General features: G+C 37.4%; 4 protein-coding genes across 4 annotated transcripts; 1 reads left to right on the forward strand and 3 right to left on the reverse strand.

Moving 5' to 3' along the window:
* Positions 1 to 2,676: 2,676 nt before the first annotated feature.
* On the forward strand, positions 2,677 to 4,986 carry LOC135595097 (auxin-responsive protein SAUR71-like). The gene is made up of 3 exons (XM_065085618.1): positions 2,677 to 4,075; positions 4,557 to 4,636; positions 4,765 to 4,986. Exon 1 carries the CDS (start codon positions 2,734 to 2,736, stop codon positions 3,121 to 3,123), a length of 390 nt encoding a protein of 129 aa, XP_064941690.1. The 5' UTR covers positions 2,677 to 2,733; the 3' UTR covers positions 3,124 to 4,075; positions 4,557 to 4,636; positions 4,765 to 4,986.
* Positions 4,987 to 7,778: 2,792 nt separating this feature from the next.
* LOC103969699 (uncharacterized) lies at positions 7,779 to 9,321 on the reverse strand. Its single transcript, XM_009383326.3, has 4 exons — positions 9,248 to 9,321; positions 8,896 to 9,171; positions 8,662 to 8,812; positions 7,779 to 8,527 (listed from the first exon to the last, which is right to left on the reverse strand). The coding sequence occupies exons 1-4, from the start codon at positions 9,299 to 9,301 to the stop codon at positions 8,016 to 8,018; spliced, it is 993 nt and encodes a 330-aa protein (XP_009381601.2). The 5' UTR covers positions 9,302 to 9,321; the 3' UTR covers positions 7,779 to 8,015.
* A 1,501-nt stretch (positions 9,322 to 10,822) lies between these two features.
* Positions 10,823 to 17,582, reverse strand: LOC135595098 (probable serine/threonine-protein kinase PBL17). The gene is made up of 6 exons (XM_065085619.1): positions 17,186 to 17,582; positions 14,583 to 14,914; positions 13,931 to 14,066; positions 13,157 to 13,293; positions 12,336 to 12,459; positions 10,823 to 11,533 (listed from the first exon to the last, which is right to left on the reverse strand). Exons 1-6 carry the CDS (start codon positions 17,238 to 17,240, stop codon positions 11,121 to 11,123), a joined length of 1,197 nt encoding a protein of 398 aa, XP_064941691.1. The 5' UTR covers positions 17,241 to 17,582; the 3' UTR covers positions 10,823 to 11,120.
* Positions 17,583 to 18,590: 1,008 nt separating this feature from the next.
* Positions 18,591 to 24,236, reverse strand: LOC103969700 (uncharacterized). Its single transcript, XM_009383328.3, has 6 exons — positions 23,878 to 24,236; positions 23,613 to 23,757; positions 22,441 to 22,701; positions 21,039 to 21,120; positions 19,966 to 20,159; positions 18,591 to 19,097 (listed from the first exon to the last, which is right to left on the reverse strand). The coding sequence occupies exons 1-6, from the start codon at positions 24,114 to 24,116 to the stop codon at positions 18,783 to 18,785; spliced, it is 1,236 nt and encodes a 411-aa protein (XP_009381603.2). The 5' UTR covers positions 24,117 to 24,236; the 3' UTR covers positions 18,591 to 18,782.
* Between the last annotated feature and the right edge of the window lie 673 nt (positions 24,237 to 24,909).

Raw genomic sequence — 24,909 nt, forward strand, 5'->3', positions numbered from 1 at the left:
AAAATTATGGATAATTTTTTTGAATATTTCATCTCGTTTTTCCAACCTGTCTTTTCACTGCAAACTCAATTAGTGGGCATAACTACATATTATTTGTTGAACGAGAAAGATTGACATCAGATTACTGAATTAATAGCAACCAGTGGATGACCTATGCTCTGTGCTGTTTGCTTGTAAGTTATTGAGATTAAGATACAATGTGTTGTGCACTTACTAAATCATTTTAAGAAATATTCGACAACTATCGGTTGGTAAATCTTACATCGTGCATTATGGGGGTTGCCTCATCAATTTAACCATCGTTATCATATAACCTTGACCGTGGCAAACCTTTCCTTTTCCTTTTATTGTCTTGTTTATGATGGCAACTTTAAAGATTTGCAATGCTAATATTGTAACTTTATATTTCGAGATTGATGTTATTTTGTAGTTATGTTAATTGTATTGCAACACTGATAGTGTAAAGTTACACAATCTTATTACTTCCGCTCATGAACCAAGTCGTATTTAGTTATGTAATGCACTCATTGTTTGTCTTGGCTTTAGTTACGTCTTTGTTGCCATAGTTATATCTAAAGTGGTGACTTTAGATGTATATTAAGCAGTGAACAAAGCTGCTTCCTACTGGTATGCAATATGTTATGTCTCATTAATGTCATCTGGCCTCTGAGAACTTAAATGAATTTTCTTTTCAGTCTCTTGTGCGGAAAAAATAGGGTACAACTATGATCACTTCATTCCTAGTCTGATGTACCTTTCTTTTCCTCTGACTTTTAAGTCTCAGGAAATAGCACAGGTTTATTGACTCGATGCATTCATCACCTTGAGCTGGAACTTAATGCCGGCATTAAAATAAGAACCCAAATAGCTTTGTGCTCTAATGACCGTGCGGTGTTCAAGGATGTCTTCTTGCAAGATGGAATGTGGAGGAAAGTTTGTCCCTTTAACGTGGAGCACGAAATTTTCAAACCAGATTAACAAGTAACATCTACTTTTTAGATTTCTTTATGCAAACTTTTAAGTATATATATATATATATATATATATATATATTAAAAAGTTATAATAACATCTTTATAGTCACGAAAGTGAAACATTTAGATTCATTTATCCTAACGTCATCAATTTTACGAAACTATGAAAACAAAAGATAAAAGATAATTTTAATGTTATAGTTTGTGTTGGCAAACGATGACATCGTTGAGAGCTGCGAGTGATTATTATGGATGAGGGAAGTAATGACGAAAGATAAGGGTATTTGTGTTGGCATCGACAGTTATCAAAGCAACCTTTCGTTGTTCGACAACAATATTGATGCAGATGTAGAGCAACACCACTTAGCAATTGTATCGACGTCGACGTAAATACAGAGTGACATCGCTCAATAATTGCATCGAAGTAGTTGCAGAGTGAGTCTCACATCATATTGTCACTCTTCTCATCTACAATAGCCACTTGCAACTCTCGGTAGTGTCGTCGTCTGCCACCATCGACGTAGATGTTTTATTTTTATAACTATATGACTGTAAATATAATTTTTTAAAATATAGGATCAAAATTTTAAGGATAATTAACTACGTGAGCTAATATAATTAGTCGTGTATATATAGCTTAGACTTTTCAGGTCATTAGTCATTGTCTCGCTAAATTTTTTTAATTATTATATACATCATGAATATTGTTGTAGGTGGTTTACTCAACAACGTCTTCTCGTTGGTACGTGAATCATCTTAATTCAGTTAAACCTGAGTTTATCCTTCGTTTATTTGGTTTATTTTTTTTCTATCAATTTTGACTCATTTATATCAAATATTATTCAATACAAACTGTTTTTAAGGAATTAAAGTCACAACGGAATTAATGAAGACTAACAAATAATGACGATCGAACCTCAATATAACTAACTCAAAAAGCCTAAACTTCAAAGTTATAGATCAAACAAATGTGTTTCATCTCGTTAATACACATATAGAGAATGAGAATCTCCACGGTCGTAGCATGAATTTTTCAAAAAGTAGATTAACAATTAACAATACTTTATATTTATTTTTTTACATTATTTGTGTTGAGCAGTTCTTCTTTTTAGAGTCTTTCGTTCTATTTAAAACACTGCTCTTTTAGCATGGAATTTTTTCCAATCTTCAAAAAAAAAAAAAAAACAAAACAAAACCAGTGTCACTGAACCTGGATGACCCACCCGCGTTCAATTATAGTTTCTTAATCCATAACCACTGCTCTTTTCCAAATATACGCAAACAAGTGTCATTCCACCTCGACGATCCAATTTGCTCTGCCTCGAGTTCAATCGAATAACACGAATATAAATCCAAATATCCATTAATTTTCGGGTTTGGATTCATCGTATATTCTCAAAACATAACCAATGACCTTTGGTCCCTGGAATTTTTATCTATCGGAGTCGGTTCGAGTCTTAAGTAAATCCGACCCGATACTGACGGATCCCAGGGTGATATCCGACCGCTTGATTGTACTGTGGACATCACCCTGATGGATCTCCGGGTGATTCAGTCGGTCCGCGTGGATGCATACCCCTCAAGCGAATCTCTCCCTTTCTTGATTCCCTCTCGCCTTCGAACGCTCTGCAACACAACAAATACAACTCCCTCTCTTTCCGCCCTATAAAACCACCCCCCAAACCCCCAAACGAGTTCCTCACCTTCTTCCTCCTTCCACTTCGAAGCTGATTCAAGCGTGCAGTGCCATTAAGCGAAAATGTTGACTATACGAGAGATCGTGCAGCTGAAGCAGGTGATTCGGCAGTGGCGGCAGCGGCTGTCCTGTCAACCAGGGGAAGTGGCGACGGTCCCCGCTGGGTACGTGCCGCTGTACGTCGGGCTGGAAGGGAAGCGCTTCGTGGTGCCGGCCCGGTTCTTGAAATTGCCGGTCTTCGTGGAGCTACTGAAGCGGGCGGAGGTGGAGTACGGGTTTGAGCAGGCCGGAGGCCTCGCCATCCCCTGCGACTCGGACTTCTTCCAGTGGGTCGTGGACGCGCTCCGCCGAAACCACGCCTCGTTCGGGGGACTCAGCTTCGACGAGCTCCACGACCTCTTCTCCCGCCACTGCGACGCCGGCCCCTGCAATGCCACCACCCCCGCGGCTTGAGTTTGATTGTTGTTCGTTATGCATTGTTGTTTTGTGTCTTCTTTTCCTTTTACTGGGAAATGTAATGATAAATATGCCATTTAAATGATGAAAGGAAAAAAATAAAAAAAAGGGAGTGTATAGTGGTAAATCCATCCATGAGATCCTAAACATCGAGACTGAAGTGAGATGCGAGCTCTCAAGTAACCTTCTCCTCCCCTTCCTCTCGTCTCTTTAGGGCTTTTATTTAGGGTTTTGAGGGTCTTTGGGATGATATTGATGCCGATGATATCCAGAAAAACTTGAATTTTTTTACTGCTGATTTTTGTTCTTCCTAGCGTTTGAAGGCTTATCAATTTCGCACAGATAGATCGGTAGCAATCTGCTGTTACTGCTCATTTCTCATCAGACATTGCACCAAACATTGCCATGTGGAAACTGTCACATATTTCATGCACTAGTTTGGATAATTATGGCAAACTGAATAATTTTCTTTCTTCAGCAGTGGATCACTTTGTTTTGCATTCTCATCTTTAATTATATATTTTTTGTCATCGAATTTACAGTTTGTGTAATTTCTTCTGTTGATGCTGTTTCTTTGTCGCAAGTTATATCGAATAATAAATATCTCACAGAATTGTGGAAAGTATCTGCTCGTGGCGATTATGATAAATAAATGACTTCTTTTAGTTCTGGATCATTTTCTTTTATTTTTGTCAGTTCTAGTTTATGTACAATCTGCAAAAATTCTGACCATTATCCTTTGATTTGCAAAAGTATCTCCAGGGCTCCAAGCTTGATGGTTGCTTGGCCTTCTGGCAACTTGTTTCAAGATGTCGAAGAGACCATAACAAGTGTAGCATCACAAAAGCAATTGCTGTTGCTGTCCATATGATTTGCCCTCAAAGTGAAAAAGGCTGAGTTGAAAGGCAGCAATCACGGGGGAGTCAGCATCTTCCTTTTAGGCTCCATGGTAAATTGATGGTCTGCTTGATTCTTTTACCACTCTTTCTTCTTCTTACTAGTCAGCTACCACCTTGTGCAACTACAGGTAGATCTGCTGAAATAACTCTAGGAAGGGTAGAATGTCCTAGTCTCAGGTTTCTCGTAGTAAAAGAAGAATATTCCTTCAGCTTGTGTAATTTTGTAAAATCAGGACATCTGAAAAGGGAGAATTCATTAGTAGAAAATTATGTAACATTATCATTTAATGGATTCTTTAGCTTTTGAAATTTTGACTCAGTTTCAGCTTTAAGTTCATTTGCTGAGCTGATTCAACTCATGTTGTGGGTTCTTTAGATTGCGGAGTATGTGCAGTTTAGATATTTGAGTGGAAATAGTTAGTGCTTCTATCGCAATATCATCCATTTGTATTGATTTATTTTGTAGCACAGTAATATGTACAAAAAATATTCTATTACATCAACAGTGATTTAATGGCTTTTCATTAGCAGATTCACAGTGCCAGCAGTGTGATGGTGTTAGGCCTCTGCATGGGTTGGAAGACTTGGTGTGATGAGGAAGAAACAAAGTGGTGATGTCCTGAGCAAAGCATGTTGATATTTCTGTCATCTTCCGAGTGTATCCTGTTCTTAACTCTATAAATTCTTTTACGATCAGATTCAATCTTTATTTGACCTTTCATACTTCTTCCTCCTGCAGTGAGACCCCTGCTGACCTGGGAAGCTCCCGATTTCAACAGGTACCTTCAAGTTGGTCTATGACGACAGTACACAAATGACTGCGTTCTCTCAGGTTCAGAGTATAGAAGATGGAGCATTGGAGTTCTCTATGGTGCATCCAGCCATAGCAACCAGGAAAGATGCAGATCAAGCATTGCAAGTTGGCTCTTCTAAGCCTCCAATCTATGAGAGTGATTAGACTTCTTGGTTCTGAGTGAAGAATTACCATGAAAGCTTGATTATTTCATTAAGGTAATTAAGGTAATGTATTTTTTTATATAGATTTAAAGAAGATATTTTTTCAATCATGCGTTCATGTATATATATCATGATAATTGATTATTAAATTATAGATTGACTGAGAATTAAAATATATAAGGAATACAAAGTTGTCATTCAATATTTATCTATATTATGATCCTTTATCATGCCCTCATAAGATTCAGCTTCCGTCGAGGATGTCAATATTAAAATGATGTAATAAAAATACCTTATGAGGAAGAGGCTTTGTGAGGAGTTAACTAGTTGGTTAGAAATATGAATGTGATAAACACATAGTTGATGTCTGACAACTTGATTTTTAATAAAGCAGAAATCGATGATAATGCGTTTCATGCAAGAATGGAACATTGGGTTTAAGGTGGCATCAATATTATCACAGTATATTATTGGAGTCGATTGGAAAGTATACCAAGTTTATATAAAAGATTGGTGACCTAGTTGAGTTCTACAATAGTGATAGCGATGGTTCGAGTCGATTTTCAACTTCAATGGAAGATTTTGTGATCAGAGTGATAATCTAATTACTCAAATGTATAATCTAAGTAGTCATGATATTTGCTTGAGACCAATTGGGTGTGACAGTAGACTTAGATCGAGATCGATAAACTTTTGCTATGTATTTAATTTTGTCACAAAGTTGATAGATGATTTTTTACTGATTATTATTGTTGTGACGCCGAAGCTGCTAATAGTTTAGTGATTATTATAGTTTAAAATTATTCCTTAAGTTGTTTGGATTGTAGTTGTTATAATAGTTGGAGAGTTGATAATATAATAGAGGATGATGGTTATGTGTGTTATAGACATATTATTTGGTTCATTATTGAAGTTATTGTTGCTTTGGATTTTTGATTCGATTGAGCTATAATAGTTGGTCTCATTTCCCATCTTTTTATTTCAGATATGCTTTATGATTAATTAACCTGACATAAAGTTCTACAAAATGAGTCACGTGCTCAAGTTGTTCTTGTTGTTGTCATTTTCTCATATTCATCTCTTAAGTCATTAAGAGTATGAATAATGACTTCGGGGATGATCTATTAAGGTCGAGTCATCTATAATAACGGTTAGATTTTAAATATAATTAATAATAATATTTCTTTCATGTATTGTTTTCATTAAGATAAATCAAAGATTTGGTATACGAGTGCGAGAACGATTGACGAAGACGACTTGTAACTTGTATCGTACTTTTGCTATGTTATTGTGTAAAGAGATTAGTGGTGCTTCGGAGTTAGTAACTAAGGTTTGAATGACTTATACAATGGGATGATCTTGACGTAACTATAATCTATAATTAGGATTTATCATTAAGATTAATTATCTTGGTATTTGAATATTTTCTAATAGACAATTGGACGACTCATCCAGCAGCCCAATAAATTATATCTAAAAAGAATGTTAATGAATCGTGCTCATGAAGATGCATATTTAATATGCATCTTTGGAGAGCCTAAATTTAAAAGTGGATCAAAATTATTGCATTAACGAAGATGAGTGAGAGACACTATTATTTCCAGAATGAATAATCAACGGAGCATATAAATAGAGGAAGAAGATGTAGATGTTGGATGCCGCACTAGATTGAAGTTGTCACCGTCTGCCAACAGGAGGCAAAGTACCATTAGATGGTTGGGTTAAAGTAGATCAGATCAGACACAATCATTGGAGGAGGCAGATTTGATCGGTGATCAGTATGAGGGAGGCATATCAAATTTGCAAGGTGAAAGAAATCTATTATAGAACAACAGAGGACGAATGGGAGATCGCATAGAAGAATTGTGTGTCTTTTGTCTTCGGTGCAAGGAACACAAAAGTGCAAACGACAATTCGAGTAGAATGCCGCTCGCTAGATAGAGAAATCTCTCGTAATGTAATGCTGCAGAAAGAAACCTCTGATGCTATGGTAGATCAACGAGAAAGATGAAATTATTATCTGTAGGATTGAAAGGAAGACGACAAACAATTACTAAGCAAATCAGTTTGAAGAATCACAGAGAAAGAGAAAATCTTACTTGTAAGAACAAAACTTAAATACCATAAAAAGCTTAATTATTTTAATTTTTTATTAAAATAATATGTATTTATACATAAGAGAGAGAATATGATTATATATATATATATATATATATATATATATATATAAATGTAATATCCCATTAGTCCTATCAGGCTGGGTCAAAAAAAAATTTTGAATGATAACTATTATTATGATATCTCATTAATCTCATTATCTGCACTAAATTTTGAATGATAATTATTATTATAAAAAAAACTTAATTAGATATAAGTATATATTCTTGATCATCAGTTTGGGGGTGAAAGACGTTTGTCCATCAACTTCGTTTCGTCTAAACCACTGATCAAAATGTCCATCAACTTCGTTTGATGTAAACCACTGATCAAAATACTTAAGCTGAAGTTGAATACCCATCAACTTCGTTTGATCTAAACCATTGATCAAAATACTTAAACTAAAATTGATAATAGTACACTCATCAATCTTATCCACTTTTAATGTAAAATTAATCAAAGATGTTCTCATCAAAACCCAACCCAAATCAAACCCACGAATCAAAATACTTAAACAAAAATTAATATAATACACTCATCAGACCCATATAAGCTAATCATACACATTAGCTAGTTATATATATATATATATATATAACTATATATATATATATATATATATATAACAACACGAGAATCGATCATCAGGATTAGAATATATAAGAAATGCATAGTTACGGTCATCATACTACCCTATCAAATTACAAAAGCTTACATCCAAGAAGAAAGGGAAGACACTTATTGGTTACAGGCACACATGCAAAACACATCCCCAAGTCTTTATGAGCTCCCGCAGACCGGCTTGGGGACAAAGCCACCACAAAATGAGCCCACCACCACCACCACCTGCAAGACACACCAAGTAGCGAGCGCAACTCAGACCCAGGCGCCGCTTAGCAGAGGTTTGGAGGCGGCCGTCTCGCCGAACACCTGCAGTAGGTCCGAGCACTTGGCATCCGCCTCGCACTCCGTCCTCAGCTCCAATCCCAGCTCCTCGTCGATGTCGTCCGACGCAGCGATCAGCAGCAGCTCGCAGCCCTCGTAGTTGAGGAAGTCCGGTGGGTCCGCGGGGCCGAACCGCCGCTTCCCGAACTGGCCCTGCAGGTGGGCGGGGAAGCATGCCCTGCGCTTGCTCTGCAGTCCTGCGAAGCCGCCACCACCGGCTTGTTCGGGGTTCTTGATTTGGATGAGGAAGGAGGCCTCGCGCTCTATGTTCAGCGACTCCTGCGGCTCGTTCTCGGCATCGCCCGGCGGAAACTCGAGCTTGTAGACGAGGTGGGTGTGCGTCCGGCGGCCTGATTGGTGCCGCAGTATGCGGTAGACGCCCTCTGCCAGCGCTCTCGCCGAAGGCCTGCGACGGTGGCCACGAGTTGCTGTCTCGTACTCCTCTGCGTCACATGAAGAGAGAGAATGCTAATCACCAGTTCTACATCAGGCAATTTCTACGTTCATTTCTCTGCAATTCTACAAGCAACAAGTCCGTATGATTCATCGGTGTTCAAGTTACACGTCGATCTCGTACCTCCTCGGAGCGCTTTCTTGATGTCGTCCACCTTCGTCGTCACCAGTTCCACGAAACCCCAGAAAGGACGGCTTCTCTGACTTGGATCAGGTAAGCTCTTCTTCCCCATGACGATGAAGCGAATCAGCGGCTGCTCTTCGATGTTCACCTCCTTCACTTGTCACATGAAACATTAGTTCAAAGTAACCTCAATGTCCACTACCACAGATGTGGTAGAACAGCTGCAGTACGTACCTCCCGGCCATAGCCGCCTTCCTTCCCATCCTGACCATCGCCACCCTCGTCGTTCTCGCCGTCCTCAGAACCCCCCTTGCTTTCTTTCTTCTTCTGCTCATCATCCTTGGAGTTCATCTTGCTTTCCTTGCCCGAGTCCGGCGACTGCTTTCCCTCCACGGAGCGCTCGCCTGACTCCGGCCGCAGCACGACGTACATCCGCTGCACATCGCTGGCACTGTGAGCTTCTTCCTTGTCGACCCTCGGCCGGTAGAAGAAGAAAACCTCGCCTCTCTCCTGTTTCCATCAGAGTGTTACAGTACATGTATGTAAACACGAGGAGGACAGGTGTAGGATGAGTGAGTTGGCTGACCTGAATCTCCACCTTCGGCTCAGGCCTCGTCTTCACCTCCTCACCTTGGCCCATGCTTTCCTGTTCATCTTTCTTGCGCATCCGCGAGGAGGGGTGAGGGAGATGAGTCTACCATTTTATCCTGCGCTGTGGGAGAGTCGCAGGATGCGGTCCCAGAGAGTGACAAGTGCAGGCTTGGCACCGAGAGAGCAAAACGTGGTAAGGTGGAGGGGAAGCCATGTGTGCATGTCGTGGTACTTCTCGGCAACCACGGTTGGCACGAATACAAACTGCCACGTGATGTGCAGCTTTGTTGGGCTGGGATTTACATATGAGGCGACCCATATAGCAGCCCAATATAACTTGCTTTCTAATAATCGCAGTTTATAATAATAATGATAATATTCTTAATAATAACAATACGAGCGAATTCTTAAAAAAAATTTAAGTTTAAATTTTTTTTTACAAAATACTCCAACTTTAAAAAGTTCTCATACATCACTTTTTTTTCTTTTCAAAATGGCTATTGTATTCTTGTCGACCCTTCATTTATCGATTGACTCCTCCATCTCATTAACCGTGTTCATTTTGTCGTATGCACCTTCATGCCCGAGCTAGCCTCATCGATCACCCCCCACTCTTCCTCTAGTTGTTTGTACCTTCTCGTGTGGGTTGGCTCTGTTGGTCGTCCTCTCTCCTTCTTTAGTGGCTTACGCCTCTATATACGGGTTGGTCTTGTCGATCAACCTCTTTTCCTCTTTTGGAAATTTTGTGTCTTCACGTTCGAGTTAGTTTTGTCGATTGCCTCCCTTCACACATATACACGTAAGCCTTATTGGTTGCCCGCTTCTCCTTCTCTGGTTGCTTGTGCCTTTACAAAAAGGCTAAGTTCGACAACTGAGGTAACGTCATTGGGTCCAATAAGAATGCTAGAGGAGGGGACAATTATTCTGACAAAAGTAAAAATAAAAGTCATTTCATGTGGTTAGGGGTATTTGAAAATTTTTTAAAGTTGAAGCATTCTTGAAAAAAAGAAAATTCAAACTTAGATTTTTTTTATAATTCACCATAATATATAACAACAGCAACCATTACTATATTAAATATATAAATAAAAGGACGGTATCACAATTGATCTTCCACAGTAAACCCATCTTAACTAGAATTAATATAATTAATCCAGCTAAAAATTTCAATCATAGTTATAACGATCTGATTGGATCGACTCCACCGGTCGATTTGTAAAAACAATGATAATTACAAATCGGACTGCTTGAAATTTAAGAAAACTGAAATATCTTAAATTATTTATTTATTACCAAAGAAATTTGGAATTTTTTTTAAGGATATTAAAGTTTTTTAGTATAAGGATGAAAGAGAATAATATCCTCCTATTATATTAGTTGCTGTCTCATCCTTATCATCCATCCTATTTCACTATGCTATACAAATCATTCTTATAATTTGATCCATATGTTTCATATTTTTAACACAATGTATAATTATATTTAATTTTACGGTTTGACCATTTGACTCACTGATCCAAAAATCATTTTATTGTTCTATCGTTTCCATTCATACGAAAATAATCATTCACCCATTAGTGTAATTGATTTTACTTAATTATATTTTTAAACCTCTATTTCGCCCAAGAAATTCTACAACTAGGAATAATTCGGTTCGGATGTAGGATAGGTGGCATTCCAATGGTCGAATAGGATAGTGATGATATCTATGGGAGAACTAAGATCGATGGTCAGATTTCTCGACACGGTGATGGATATTTAAGTAATAAGTCAAATCGCCAGCCCGCCAGACCACCGGGAGAATGGGGAAGTGGGAGCGAGCTTGTCACCATTACTTGTTTCCTGTTGAGACGGCTTCATCATCCTTCTCATCTTTCAAACCGCGTCGTCGTCGGCGTCGTCGTCGTCGTCGTCGTCCTCGTCATCGTCATCCCTGCGGCGTCTTCTGGGGTGGGGAGGGGGAGGCTGACGTCGTCGGCTCTGAGGACGTCGCGGAGGACGTTGACCGCCTCGCTCATGGAAGGCCTCGCCTTGGGGTTCTCGCTGAGGCAGTCGGAGGCCAAGCGGGCCACCCTCTCCGCCTTCTCCTCGGAGTACTGCCCGTCCATTCTGGGGTCGATGATGCGGAGGAGCTTTTTGGGGCGGACGAGCAGCGGGCGAGCCCACTCCACGAGGTTGTGCTCGCGGCCCGGCCTGCTCTGGTCGAACGCCCTGCGCCCCAGCAGGAGCTCCAGCAGCACCACCCCGAACCCATACACATCGCTTCTCGCCGTCAGATGACCTGCGGAAGCCACACTACACGAAATCAACACAAGTCACTGAGAGTTGACATTAGCATACAAAACATACACACACACACACACCCTCTCTCTCTCTCTCTCTCTCTCTCTCCTCCCTCTCCACCACCCCCCAAGCTAAAGACATGTTTCACTAAATCAGTAGATTATATATATAATTCAATGTCATTGGATCTAAGCATCTAAAAATACTAAACCAGTAGATTATATATATATATAATTAAATTTATAAACATGCTTTAGATAAGATTTAAACTCAGGAACTTTCATTTCGTAACCATCTTAAATTTATTGTATCTAAAAACTTAAGCCGTAGATGTTCATTGAGCATGCAATGACGACTGTCCAAAATGGTTTATATGAGATCAAGGACACCACAGTACTCACCACAAGATAAGAAATAGTAGAAGAAAGGGAAAAGTAGATGATAAAAATTTTGATTGGCTGCCACTACTCCTGAAAGTTTAGGCTATTTAAATATTAACTAAATAACAAAAAATAAAAAGGGAAGGAGGAAAGGATCAATATGGTACAAATACTACTTAAAACACTGGATGGACTAAAAAAGACAAGTGTAGGATTTAAACAATCTGATATCAGGAGAAAGATTTTGATTGGTTCAGTAATCTTTAAGCTGTCAGGAGAGATTCTAATCTATACAAAACCAAGGCATGAAACAAATGATGTTTCCATTAGCAGCTTCGATAGATTTCCCTACATGAAACAAGGATATCCTTATTCAGAACCTGTAAAGAGCATGCATCTGTCGAAACATCTATAGTTTACCAGTCAATATATACTCGGGAGCTGCATAGCCATAAGTACCCATGACCCTTGTGGAAACATGTGTTTGCTCTCCCATAGGCCCCTCCTTTGCTAGCCCAAAGTCTGACAGCTTCCCATTACACCCCTGCATTATGAAAATATTTTCAGATAATCTTAAAATCCACAATCATTGTTCAAGCTAATTGTCAGTTATATTTAATTAAACAGAATACTAATTTCTCACTGGTTAGATGACTCTGTATTAAATGGAAGAGGCTATAATATTTTTTTACACATTTCCAACAGAAGTTGTGTCAAAATAAGAAGAGAACATTCAAGAGTACATTTTATCTATTTTCTATTTATTTATCTATTACTAGTCAATTTAGAATGATTTTGACCAAGCAATAATAAGAATTAGTGTAAGTTTGGCCTGGTTACATTGTCTTTGGAAATGAATATAAGTATTATTTGAGTATCTTTTTAAAGAGACATCCTAGTGTTAGTGACATGAGTACATATATTTACATTTAAAGTGACATGAGAATCATTTGGATGTCTCAAAGTGTGATGTATCACATATTCTAACGAATTACAAGAGATGAAACAATTAATATTTACTGATGTGAGGCAAGATAGAGGGAGACATAAGAAGAGTTCACAAAGCTCAATGATTCATATAGCCATTCTAAATAGTTAAAATATTAGGATTTGTTATTGTGTTGGTTGATGTTGGATTCATAACAAGACTTCCAACATGAAGTCTTCTTTTTGTGACTCTTGTCAACAACAAAATCTGTAAACAGAGCGACATGTTCAAGAGGTGATGAAAGAAGACAAACCACATCAAGCAAGATGTTTGATGTCTTGAAATCACGATAGATGAGGGGTCTTTCAGCTCCATGAAGAAAGGCAAGCCCATTGGCAACATCCAGAGCTATCTTCATCCGAGTCAACCATGGCAAGGTACTGCAACCCTCTGAATGTAAAGATAATGCAACAATTAATCGTAACAATAAGATAATGCAACAATTGCACTAGTCAACCATGGCAAGGTTTAAGATAATGCAACAATTAATCATAACAATAACATCAGAAGTTATCTTTCGCTAATCATTTTAGTTTTTCTTTAAAATCTTAACCAACTTTGGGACACCAAATCATGCTGCATCTATGAATAAAACATCTGATTCATTGAAGCAAAAATTATTATCTGACAAATGCACTAGAAGATGTACTTAAAAGAAGTTACTGGAAAACAGATGCATTCAATTACTGTATTATAATGTGTTGGGAATAATGACCATTAACTAACTTGTGAAGTTATGATAATGATCACAATATATTTTCCTTGGTATGCTTCATTTAGAATAACATACTTTTCGAGCAAAAACCAATTGATCTCAATTTTAATTATGTCACTATGTAGTACATCCTTCAGCTAATTCATACAGTCCTTGTTTTTCCTATCAATGTTTCGCAGCCAAATAATTTGCTGATACCAAAAGCATGTCATCTTCTGATTTATCAAAAAATAAACAGTAATTACTATCAGATAAAGAAATCAACTTAACAGCGGAAATGATGTCTTAGAGCATGTATGTTCATCATCATACTTATGAAGAGGTGATTTTCTAAGCTCCCATTGGCCATGTACTCATAAACCAATAACCGATGTTCATCCTCGCAGCAGTAGCCAATAAGCTTGACTAGGTTTGGATGACTAAAGAGGCCAAGATAGTTGACTTCTGCCTGACAAAGAAGGAAGAAGCCAATGAACTGTGAAGCTTCTGAATAGATGATAAAAACCATAAAAAAATCCAAAACAATTAAATTTCTGACTTGCATTGATTTAAAGCATTTTACAACATGGTTTACTGTGTGCATACATATATAAATGTATATGTGTGTGTGTGAATGAGAGAGTGAGAGAGAGAGAGAGAGAGAGTAATTGAAAGATTCAAGTCTATATTATAATTAATTTCTCTTTAGTTCAGAACTAGAGTATAGAGAAAACAATTACCAGCTATTTATGAGAAGTAAAAGAAATAATACTTTGAGGATCCCTGTCGGCAATTGAGTAGTAGCATAACATGCTCAATTTTCTCTATGGTAACTGGGATGTAGAGACTATGCTCAAACTTTTTGAATGCTCAAGTATAGAGATAATTTGAGGATTAATTATCAATGATCACTTTTGGGAAAACAGACATGATATGAAAGTAAAAGGAACCAATGTTCATGGGAAGTAACAGGAATGATATTTACCAGCCATTCCTTGTCTCCTTGGAGTCCTTCTGGATTAAGCTTTTTAACAGCAACTTGAGTGTACTTGAAACCTGGTCGGATATTAGCATCTATGACACCTTTATAGACAAGGCCAAACCCGCCCTCACCAAGTATTAGATCTGCACGGAAATTATTGGTAGCCAGCCTCAATTCATCATATGTAAATATTTGAACATTGCCATAGCCAGGCATCTGTCGGAAATCTTCCACATCTTTGATTGTCACTGGCAAAGTCACGACATTGCTGGTCACTTTTGCAACTTGATGTTCTTGGGTAGGAGATGATGCTAAAGAAGCATTACCAATTGGAACTGAGGAAGATTCAATGATCATTATTAGCATGCACAGTTACAAGTACTTGCACTAGAACATTCATCTTCTGACAAAAAAACCAGAGAGCATTTTTAACAGCCAAAATTTCATGGTGATCACAATATAACTCAGTAATCTACAAAGGTATAACCATACAGTAAAACATCCTGTTTACACATTTACTTAGAAAAGTTACTTTTTTGTCCAGAGATACTGTTCTTGCTCATCAAATGTTGAACAATAATCTGTACTGTACAATTATTCAGAAAGTAACTAAAGATTAAAGTGATGTTTTTTAACTTCTCTTTTTGCAAAGCATAAATCTACAATTAATGCTTGGAGTAGGGTAACCCTCACACACTGTATAATCGTCAAAACTCTAGGTGAATTTTACGGCAATTGCTCTATGGTGCATATATGTTTGTACTGCAAAGTACAAACAATAGGACAGATGTTTCCAGCCACCAATTAGTTTTTTGTGTTCCTAAAGGTCCCTTTCTTGTCTAAGCTTGCCTTGGCTTGGGCATGGAACAATGGTTGTAGAATACAAAATCTTTCATAAAGTTCATGTCAAATTAATTTCTTTACAATTAACAACCCCAGAATTTAACTGAAGTTTACATAACTTTCCAGATTGTATGATTAATAATTCACCAAATTACATACAATCTGAAACATGGAAGTTGAGACAGCTGCACTAAGTTTTATGTACCAACACTTGGGAACTCTTTCGTCATATGAACCTTCTCCCGCTAATGCATGAAGAACAGCAATTAGTGCAATAGGAGCTCTGTCCCTGTAGGTCTTGAGTGTCCAACACGAAGGCTATGAGAAAAGAAGATTTTACCAGTGGTATGTCTGCTCAACCAAACAGCCTTACAAAATCCAACATTTAAATACACCAAAACTAGATGTGTATGACTCAAAGTAGCTCATAATAGATTGAAGCTAATCTTTCCTATTGCATGGCCAACTACTAGTTACACGAAATCAAAGTATAATGCAGAAAACTATTCAAAAGTTAAAAACCATGATTTTATGCACCGAAATGATGGTCTGAACTGAAAAGTTCCTTAACATATTTGCAAAAATCAATATAGCTTGCCACACCATAGAAAATAATTTGAGAGGAGAGCTTAAGGGCACGAACACAGAAACCAGGCTCTTTTGGGTGTGTTTCTACCCACCGATAGCATTAGAGAGACAAGTTGCCTGCAATGATTCCTGTAGCTTCCTTGCATTTAGATCATTGTCCCAATTAACTAACTACTTTTAAACGTCAGATGCTACTAGTAACGTTTCAACACTATTTCAGTTTCCATCAATACATAATTTTTCTTTCAGCCCTTGAGATGCTGCACAATGTTGATCTCTCTGCAGAAAGTTATTTTTTGAGAGACAGGGGTCTAACTGTTCCAAGCTTGATTGACTCTACACATGGTTAATTTTGACCGAAAATTAATTTCAAGCCTAAAAATGATTGACCTTGGCTTGTTATATTATTGATCAAAGATAAATCGAGCCTAATCCCAACACAAGTTGAACTCAAGCCCCTATGTAGAGGCTTCCAAAGTGAAAGTGAAGCTTCTCTTATACTTTGCATGAGCCTCATTTTAGCTTGAATTAAAAATTTTCAGTTAATATCCATCATCAAAGCCTAAACGCATCAGCTATTCATAGATAAAAATTTAATATTTGTTTCTTAGATATATAAAAGGCACTTATCACTTAACTACCAGAAATAGAAACCAAAAACAATGTTATATCTACCCCAAGGTTATAATTACTAATTTCAAGTATACGAAACATTTCATGCTATAATAATATCTTCTTACCAATGTGGTCCTCAATAATTAAGACTACGAAGCAAACAAAGGGCATGAAAGAACTCTCTGACTGCAAGACATCTCCACTACATTGACATAAATCACAAGCACAGTCCCAGTTATGTTGACATATAGAATCAATAGGGACCGATACTAACTGAACCCAATTAAATTTAAGTTTGGCTTGGAATAAAATTCGAATCTGTTTAATTGTTTATGCTCAGAATATCGTGGATGTTCAATCACCAGCTCTTACGAGAGCTTGCCACTGTCTTAGCATACCAATATATAGCATATGAACGTACCATATCACGCATCAACCTAGACAATTTGCACACATAACCTAATCCGTAATGCCAATTCCAGATGATAGAATAGAAAGAAAGAGAGTGCTTTTGTCGCCTCGTTCCGTGTGGGTAAATGAGAGAACGAGGACTAGATCACCTGATTCTGGCGAATTACGGCTAGAGCGGTCTTCGAAGCAAAGGCAGTTACCCATGACGCCCTCCGGCTCCCTCCTTTCCCCTGGGGGTGGAGAGAGAAAGAGAGCCTCAACGCCCTCCGTCCATCCACCCGCCCCTGATCCGACGGCCTGCCTTCGACGGGCCTCAGAACTCCCAGGCGGCGGAGAGGAGGAGGAGGTCGATGAGGCAGTTACAGTGCAGACCGGAGGGGCTCGGGGGCCTCCGAATCGCCGAGGGCTAAAAAGGGGGCGCCTCCGAGGAGCGAGGAAGGGAAAGGAGAGGAGCGGAGCGGAAGCGGGAGATGATGTGTTTGGTTTTTGTTCGTATTATTTATTTTTAGGAGGGTTTTGTATTGATTGTTTAAGGAAGAGGGGACGAGGAAGAGTAGGCGCCGGAAACGGTAAAAAACCGGTAATAAATAGAGGGGGGAGCAGATCAAGCACATCGAGCGACGCTGGTTGGAGCACTAATCTTATAGCACAAGAGAGGGTCGGAGGCAGGGACGGACGGACGGCGGTGATGAGATTGACGAGAGAAAAAGTGGTTTGCAGCGCCGGTTGCATCTTCTCCATTATTTATTGGTGTTGTATTTATTTTGTTTAATTTTTCTCCTTGTATTTTGGTTGCTTCTTTAATATTTATTATTTCATGGTATAATTAATCTAGAATATATTTCATTATATAAAAAAAATAAATAGTTAATATATATATATATATATATATATATATATATATATATATATCAATTGAATGAAGTAAATTAATTATGATCAAATTTTAGAGTTAAGGATATATATATATATATATATATATATATATATATATATATATATCAATTGAATGAAGTAAAGAAAAAGGAAATTAAAGGTTTTTATTACCTATCAAATTACAAAATTTTAATGTAAAATAATACTTTTTTGGTTTGCCTAAATTATGCAACTATTAACGATTGTCTTGGTTTCTGGATCAAGCGGGTCTAACTTTTCTGGCCTAATATATGGGCTGCTATTATGTTGGAGAATCGCTTATGCTTGACTTGCAAAATTAGTCTCGATCTTATATTAGGTTCAAGTCAATTTACGAAAACAAGTCAGATTTCTTTGCATGTCTAAATAAGTTTAATCACGTAGGCCTCAACTTGAGCAACTTGCTTTACCACCTCGTCTCCATCATTTCATAGTCACCAAATCTAATTGACCAAATGATTACTGATGATCCAAGTCAGTAAATGTAAGAAAGAAACAGCAACACGCAAATCTTTAGATCATTTTCACAAGGCTAAGTAACAATACACACCTTGTCAATCTTGCTACATGAATTGTTGGTGCATCACAGTGCATTTCAGTTACTCTTTTTCTCAAACTAGTGGACTACGGCACAAATAGTGACTAAATGACCTTTTAATGTGATGTGATACAATACTGCTGTTCCTTTTTTACATCTGAGCAAAAAAGAAAATATGTATCAACGACAGCATGAAGAAATTACATGAAGGTTAGACAACTGTAACATTGGAGAAATTAGCACTCATGCAAGGCTGGACTTGGAGCAGGCCAAAGAAGGACGATCGATCAACGTCAACCATCTCTTCTGGTTTTTCGTCTATTTGGTCTGAATTGGGTAGACTCAACTTGGCATGATTCTGTTCTACGCTTCATCAGCTTCTTCAAAATGCATGCAATGGCCACCTGGGTGCCGATGGTAGAGCGGCCTCGTGAAAGGCATACAACGCCACCAAGGAGCAAAAGCCCATTTGCTATCCACTTTTTTGAAGATCTCGACGGTGTCTTCTGCGATAAACCCACTCTACTCTGTCCGCCAAAGACAGTTCCTAATTTCTCTGGAGCTTCTTGCATACTTGTTTCAGCACAGGTCTCCAACTTTGGTGGGACCTGATTAAGCACAAAATATCTGCTTCAGTTAAAAGATTAGGTTATCTCATGATTTCATCAACTTCGAACTTCCATTAAAAAATTGTTTACAGATGCACGAAACAGCACGGCTGCAATTCCTCAACAAAACCATTTTTTGTCGAAGGCACAAATTTTCCCAGAACAAATTGTTTTAATATATTAAACCGTGTGATTAGAAATGCTGTTGAGATGAGCTAGAACATTGGCACAAGCACTAGGGAATAAAAACCACCCCAGAGACTGTTAAACATGAGCCTTCAACTCCTACTTTTCCTAGTCACTCAAGCGCAATGTTGGAATGCATTTTGTTGAAAACAAAAGGAACCCCCTGAATTAAAACAATTGCTAATCATATTTGTCAAAATGAATCATGATTGTAAGCCATTTCATTAGAAGCAACAATATCAAACAATAACCTCAACTTTTATCAAAGATATCAAAGGATAAATTTATCGTCCCACGTGTTATGGAGATTCCTAGTTGCAACATAATTTTGGGATTTCAGAGAAACAGAGGTCTAATAACCTGCCCTTTTTAGAAAGTAAAAAGCCATGTTGGACAAAATGGAGATCAGTGAAAAGCTTTTGTTATTCACAGCCAATAACACGTGATTGACAATGGAACTTGCATAGTAAAGATCAAAACTGTATCTACATTGCTGCAAAACAGTGGAGATAGCAAAAACTAGCTGCACAATATGCCTTTCAAGCTTAGGTTTAGGTTCTCGCCCTTAACATGTTAAGACTAAATGAAAAAAATCTTAAACTGTGAATATCTAATTTCCCTTTTTTTTCCCTTGATACCAAAAAACTACTAAACAGCTTGAAGCTGAAATAATAATGCTGACCTTTTTAATAAGTCTAAGAAGCGTAGGGACCATGGTCAAGTGACTGGGGAAGGATGAATATTCACGCAGTGCACTGTTCATCTTTGACACATAGCTCCATATTCCCTTAGCAAATGCCAGTTTTGCCATCTCAACATTGAGGCCAGCATCTTCTTGATGCACCATAGTTATCTCACACGCATCGATACCAGGAACTGCAATAGAAATGTTCAACCATTCACCAATAGCGCAGAGATAAAAAACATAAAAAAGATAAACAGTTGACAAAGAGCAATGTTGATGCAGCACCAGTGTCCTTCAGACATCTCTATAATTGTTACAATCAGACTTATTCATACTGTTTTATCTCAGCCAACTATGAAAAAAAAACACTTAAGCAAATCAACTGAAAACCTGAATGAGGACAATTCAAAGCCAAACTAGGTTTAAAAACAATGGATTGCTGTTTTCAGGCTCTTTTGATTGGTCTATTGGAGTGCCAACACTGATTTAATATCAATTAGGCAGCGTGTGTTCTGATACAACTGGCATCAAACTAATTTTTCAAGATTGTTCGATACAAAGTTTGACTGTGACAGTATAAGAGAAATTCTTCAGGGAACAATGGTTTGAGATTGGAGATTATCCTTTACTAAATTATAATTATACCTCGGTTTAGTGTCACATTGGAAGTAGACAAAGAACTCTAATGGGTTTATTTTTATTAACTTGGGCTTAAACATTTTGATCCCGTGGTTCACACTCAACAAGTTAATAGGTCGGTTATCCTGTTAAGTCATATCACGATAATTGGTATTATAGTCGACCTAGTATTGAACCATAGTGAAAAGCTCATGTAGTAAATGATTACTCGTGGATAGGGCTAGAGAATACATCATCACATGGAACCACCATTGGGGTAGGCCTCATGTGTACCATGGGTCGGTTGATCTATGACATATTGGATAACATAAACCTAGTCAAATCATGCTTGTCTAGAAACAATAATGCAAGAAACCACTTAAGCAACTACATTATCAAGCACATTACTCGATGGCATTAATATCACAAACTTAATAAGAGAAATTGCTTGCCTTGTTTTATACGCCAACCCGATTTGAAAAAACCAACACGAACATATTTCTTTTGTCGTGGAGCCAGAGGATGCTCACAATCCTAACAAAGACCATAAAAAAATAAGTATTGGATAAAATAGATGTTTGAGAGAGAAAAAAAAAAGAAGAGACAAAACTCAACGGGTTTCAACATGCAAGACATATGAGAAACAAGCCTTCAAGACACATCACTGAAAAAAAAACAATGCCAAAACTCTTATTTTCTTTGTAAAAATCGGCAAAAAATTCAACAAGTTTTCTAAGTCATCATAATACATAACTGAAATGATTCTTAGGGATATGTGAGATGAACCATGAAAATTTATTTATATTTATGCCTTGCACCAAATCTATTTTACTATTGTCCAGATGCTAATGATCATTTGCAAAAGATAGGCCTATCATCAAGTACACATAATAATTTATTGGGCAACCGGTGGTGCATTCTAGTATTAGCATAGGGTTTGGTAGATTCAGTAAATTCAACTTATCTTTAGGTTAAAAAAATAAAATGTATGGTTCAAGAAATACTACTTCTGAATTTCAAGGATTTTTCAGATGATTTTTATCATTGCTTTTTCAGTATTTTATATTTGAGAATCTGAATTTTAGTAGAATATGCATGATACTATCTTGTAAGTCAGATTTAGCTGAAGGAATTTTTAAGACATATCTCAAGTATTGAAGATATACAAGGATTTTGTGTGGCACTAAACAATTTCCAACTTAAATCCTATAATTCATGATACATTGAAGTCTAAAATGAAGGATGGCAGTGTCTACTTGACTCTCAACAAACAGAGAGCACCTTGGTAATATAAGATGGTGACTGTTGTAAATGAAAGTAAAGTGTTTGACACAGCAATCCTCCTCCCAAACTTTTGTTTTTCTTCTATTGTTCCTCTCCTTCCATTTCTTTTCTAGTTTCATTTTCTGTAGTAGCATAAGCTTCTATAGTTGATCCACCCCATACGAAAAGATATCACATTGATGGGTTTTAAATTCCCTTATCAGATAGAGTGATGGCGCCTTACAATGTGGTGCATCTTTAGTTATTATCAGAATTGTGATATCTAGGTTTATTTCATTAAACTAAAACCTGTCCTCAGTTTTGATGCATAATCATAAAATTCGTTGATGCCATAAAACCTTATAACTGAATCTAGCTGTATCTCTTACCCCAAATTGTCATATCAAAACATCAAGCATGAACTGCACCATAGAAGAAAGATACATCATGCTGCATAAACTCCATAGAAATATCAAGGATAGAAAGACACGGTAACCAACTACCATGAAGGATTAAATAATAGAGGACGTAAATCATCAATTGAGTGATGCAGTGTAGGCTTGGTGGCTGAGAAATACTCATTTTACTTACCTTAATAATGCAATAGAAAGTTTTGTTTTTTCCTTCCCACACACGCCATGCTAGTATATATTCCCTTGGTGTCATGAGAGGAAACTTTTTTATGGATTGTCCAATTTCTGTCCCACTATTTTCATCAACCTGCAGTTGCTCATGCTGGATCAAAATCTTGTCCCACTTTTTTCTGTATTCATTGTCCATGTAGAAATCTCTTAATAGCTCCGTGGAACATTGCTTGAATGTTGTAACACTAAGGTATTTTGGTGGACCATCCTGTGAAAACCATGGCAGTAGAAGTCAGATGGAAGCGCTACTTTGATGTCATTTTCTCCTAATAATTTAATGTGTGGAAAACTAGCTTGCTCTACAGATCCTACATTGATGGAAATCTTGTGTACTAGGTCACAGTAAGTTAATGAACATTCAGACTTTTAAACTAAAGAATATTAATGGCATTGAGACTATGTTAAAGTGAAAGGAGAGGTTCTCACAAACCACTCTTCTTCTTAACTCCTTAAACTACATCACAGACTAGGAACTTCAGTATTTAGAGTAAAAGAATAAAAACAATCAAGTTGAATAGCTGATTCAGTTGAAGTAAACAATGCAACAAAACAATCAAGCATGAAAAAGCTTATCACCTCCCGAAACTAAATGGTCTAATTTTGGCTACAAAATAAGAACAAATTATACGGACCTACGTTGGGAAAAGAAGAAATGAACCTGACTATCTGATTGATACTATTAAGCAAGAGATATGGCTAGTTTCCCCTTCAAAAGGAGAAAAGGGGTCCTCACTTTATTCAGCATCAAGATAAGAATTAGTTAGAGTTTCAACACACCACTATTAATTTTATCTATCACTTTTAATCGACAACAAAATATAATAAAACAATCGAATGCTGTTATGGAGTCATAAGAAATTGACAAAGCTGTTCTTTACTTCAAACTAGTCAAGCATTCATAAGAATTGAGTTTTCATCCTAGTACAGTAGAAGTTATAAAGAAGTATCATACTATAAATTATTTAAGTTCGTTTTAATGTCGAAAGCATGTGCATAATAGTGGCTGGTTAATAGAACTGAATTCGATCAAACACTCTCTGATTGAACAATAAGCCTTCCAAAAACTAAAAAAGATACCCACATAACGATCTTCAACACAAATAAGTCAAAGGAGCATACTTTTGGGCGGAAGCACTTTGCTTTATAGGACACAAGATCAGTGCTTTTTTCAATCACATCTTCCCATCTCTCATTCTCTTGGAGCTTTCCCTCCAAACTAATCATCAAATCTCTCAGATCAGCATCGGATATAAGCTCAGATAATCTGCACCAAGAGCGACACGAATGTTATACAACGAAAAACTAACTCTTCTTCCAGTTACCAATCGCAATAAAACCAACAAAGACGGATGGAAAGCACGGCAACAAAAGATCAAGGGCAAACCCAGCCGAGGAACCTTCTTCAGAATCGGTCGTTGTGGCGGACGCCGGCGACGATTCCGGAGCTCTGGAGGCCGCCCGGAGGCGACGACGGGAGAAGAAGAGCCGCAGGAGCTGCCACGCGAAGAGGAGGAGCACAACGACCGTCGTCGCCCAACCACCGCCGGCGCCTTCCCGCCAGAATTCGCCGAAATCTGGCGGTACCCTTGCCAAATCGGATAGCAGGGTTCCGGATTTGGCCATCTAATCGGCGGAGAGATGGGAGGGAGGCTGAAGCGGGAGCGAGCGCGAGACGAATTGGGAGTCTCAGCTTCAACTTGGACAAGAAGAAACCAGAAAGGAGCCTTCTTTTTTCCATACGATTAAAAGAACTTGCTAGTAATAAGTGGTTTGGCCGTTCTCACGGCAAAGATTGGACCTTAAACGTACCACGTGGCAGTGGTGTGAGATATCCGTGTTTGTGAATATTAAAGCCTCTCAGATCCATAGATACTTTTATTAGATACTAATTAATTTTTAATGAGTAATCTCAATTTAAAAATATTAAAATTATCTCTTAAAATTATTTTTTTTATCTTTTATCATCATGTTTTTGGTCAGTTATAATATTTTTGATCTGTTATAGGGTTTTGGTCATCACTATAAAATCATTATAAAGCTTATAGTAAATGAGTCAAATGAAATCAAGATATATTAGAAGCCTATGCTATGATTCAGATAGATATTTAAAATAATTTACCAATAATGTTACTCAAATAATAATAAAAAATTAATTTATTATAGTATTTTACCATCATAATGAAAATATGGTAATGTCTAATATAAAATATTATAAATAATCTATATAGATTTCTTAACCATAACTACAAGTCCAAAAATATGATATGATGATTATATACCGGGAATAATAATTAGAGAGACGATATAATATCACTTAAGACATTATAAACTTTATTAAAAAATACTATAAGCGAGCGAATTACAAACACGATAACAATTTAAAACTAGTAAAAAATAATTTTTTTAAGAAATATTC

Source organism: Musa acuminata, chromosome BXJ1-10, assembly GCF_036884655.1.
Source record: "Musa acuminata AAA Group cultivar baxijiao chromosome BXJ1-10, Cavendish_Baxijiao_AAA, whole genome shotgun sequence".
NCBI classification, from domain to species: domain Eukaryota; kingdom Viridiplantae; phylum Streptophyta; class Magnoliopsida; order Zingiberales; family Musaceae; genus Musa; species Musa acuminata.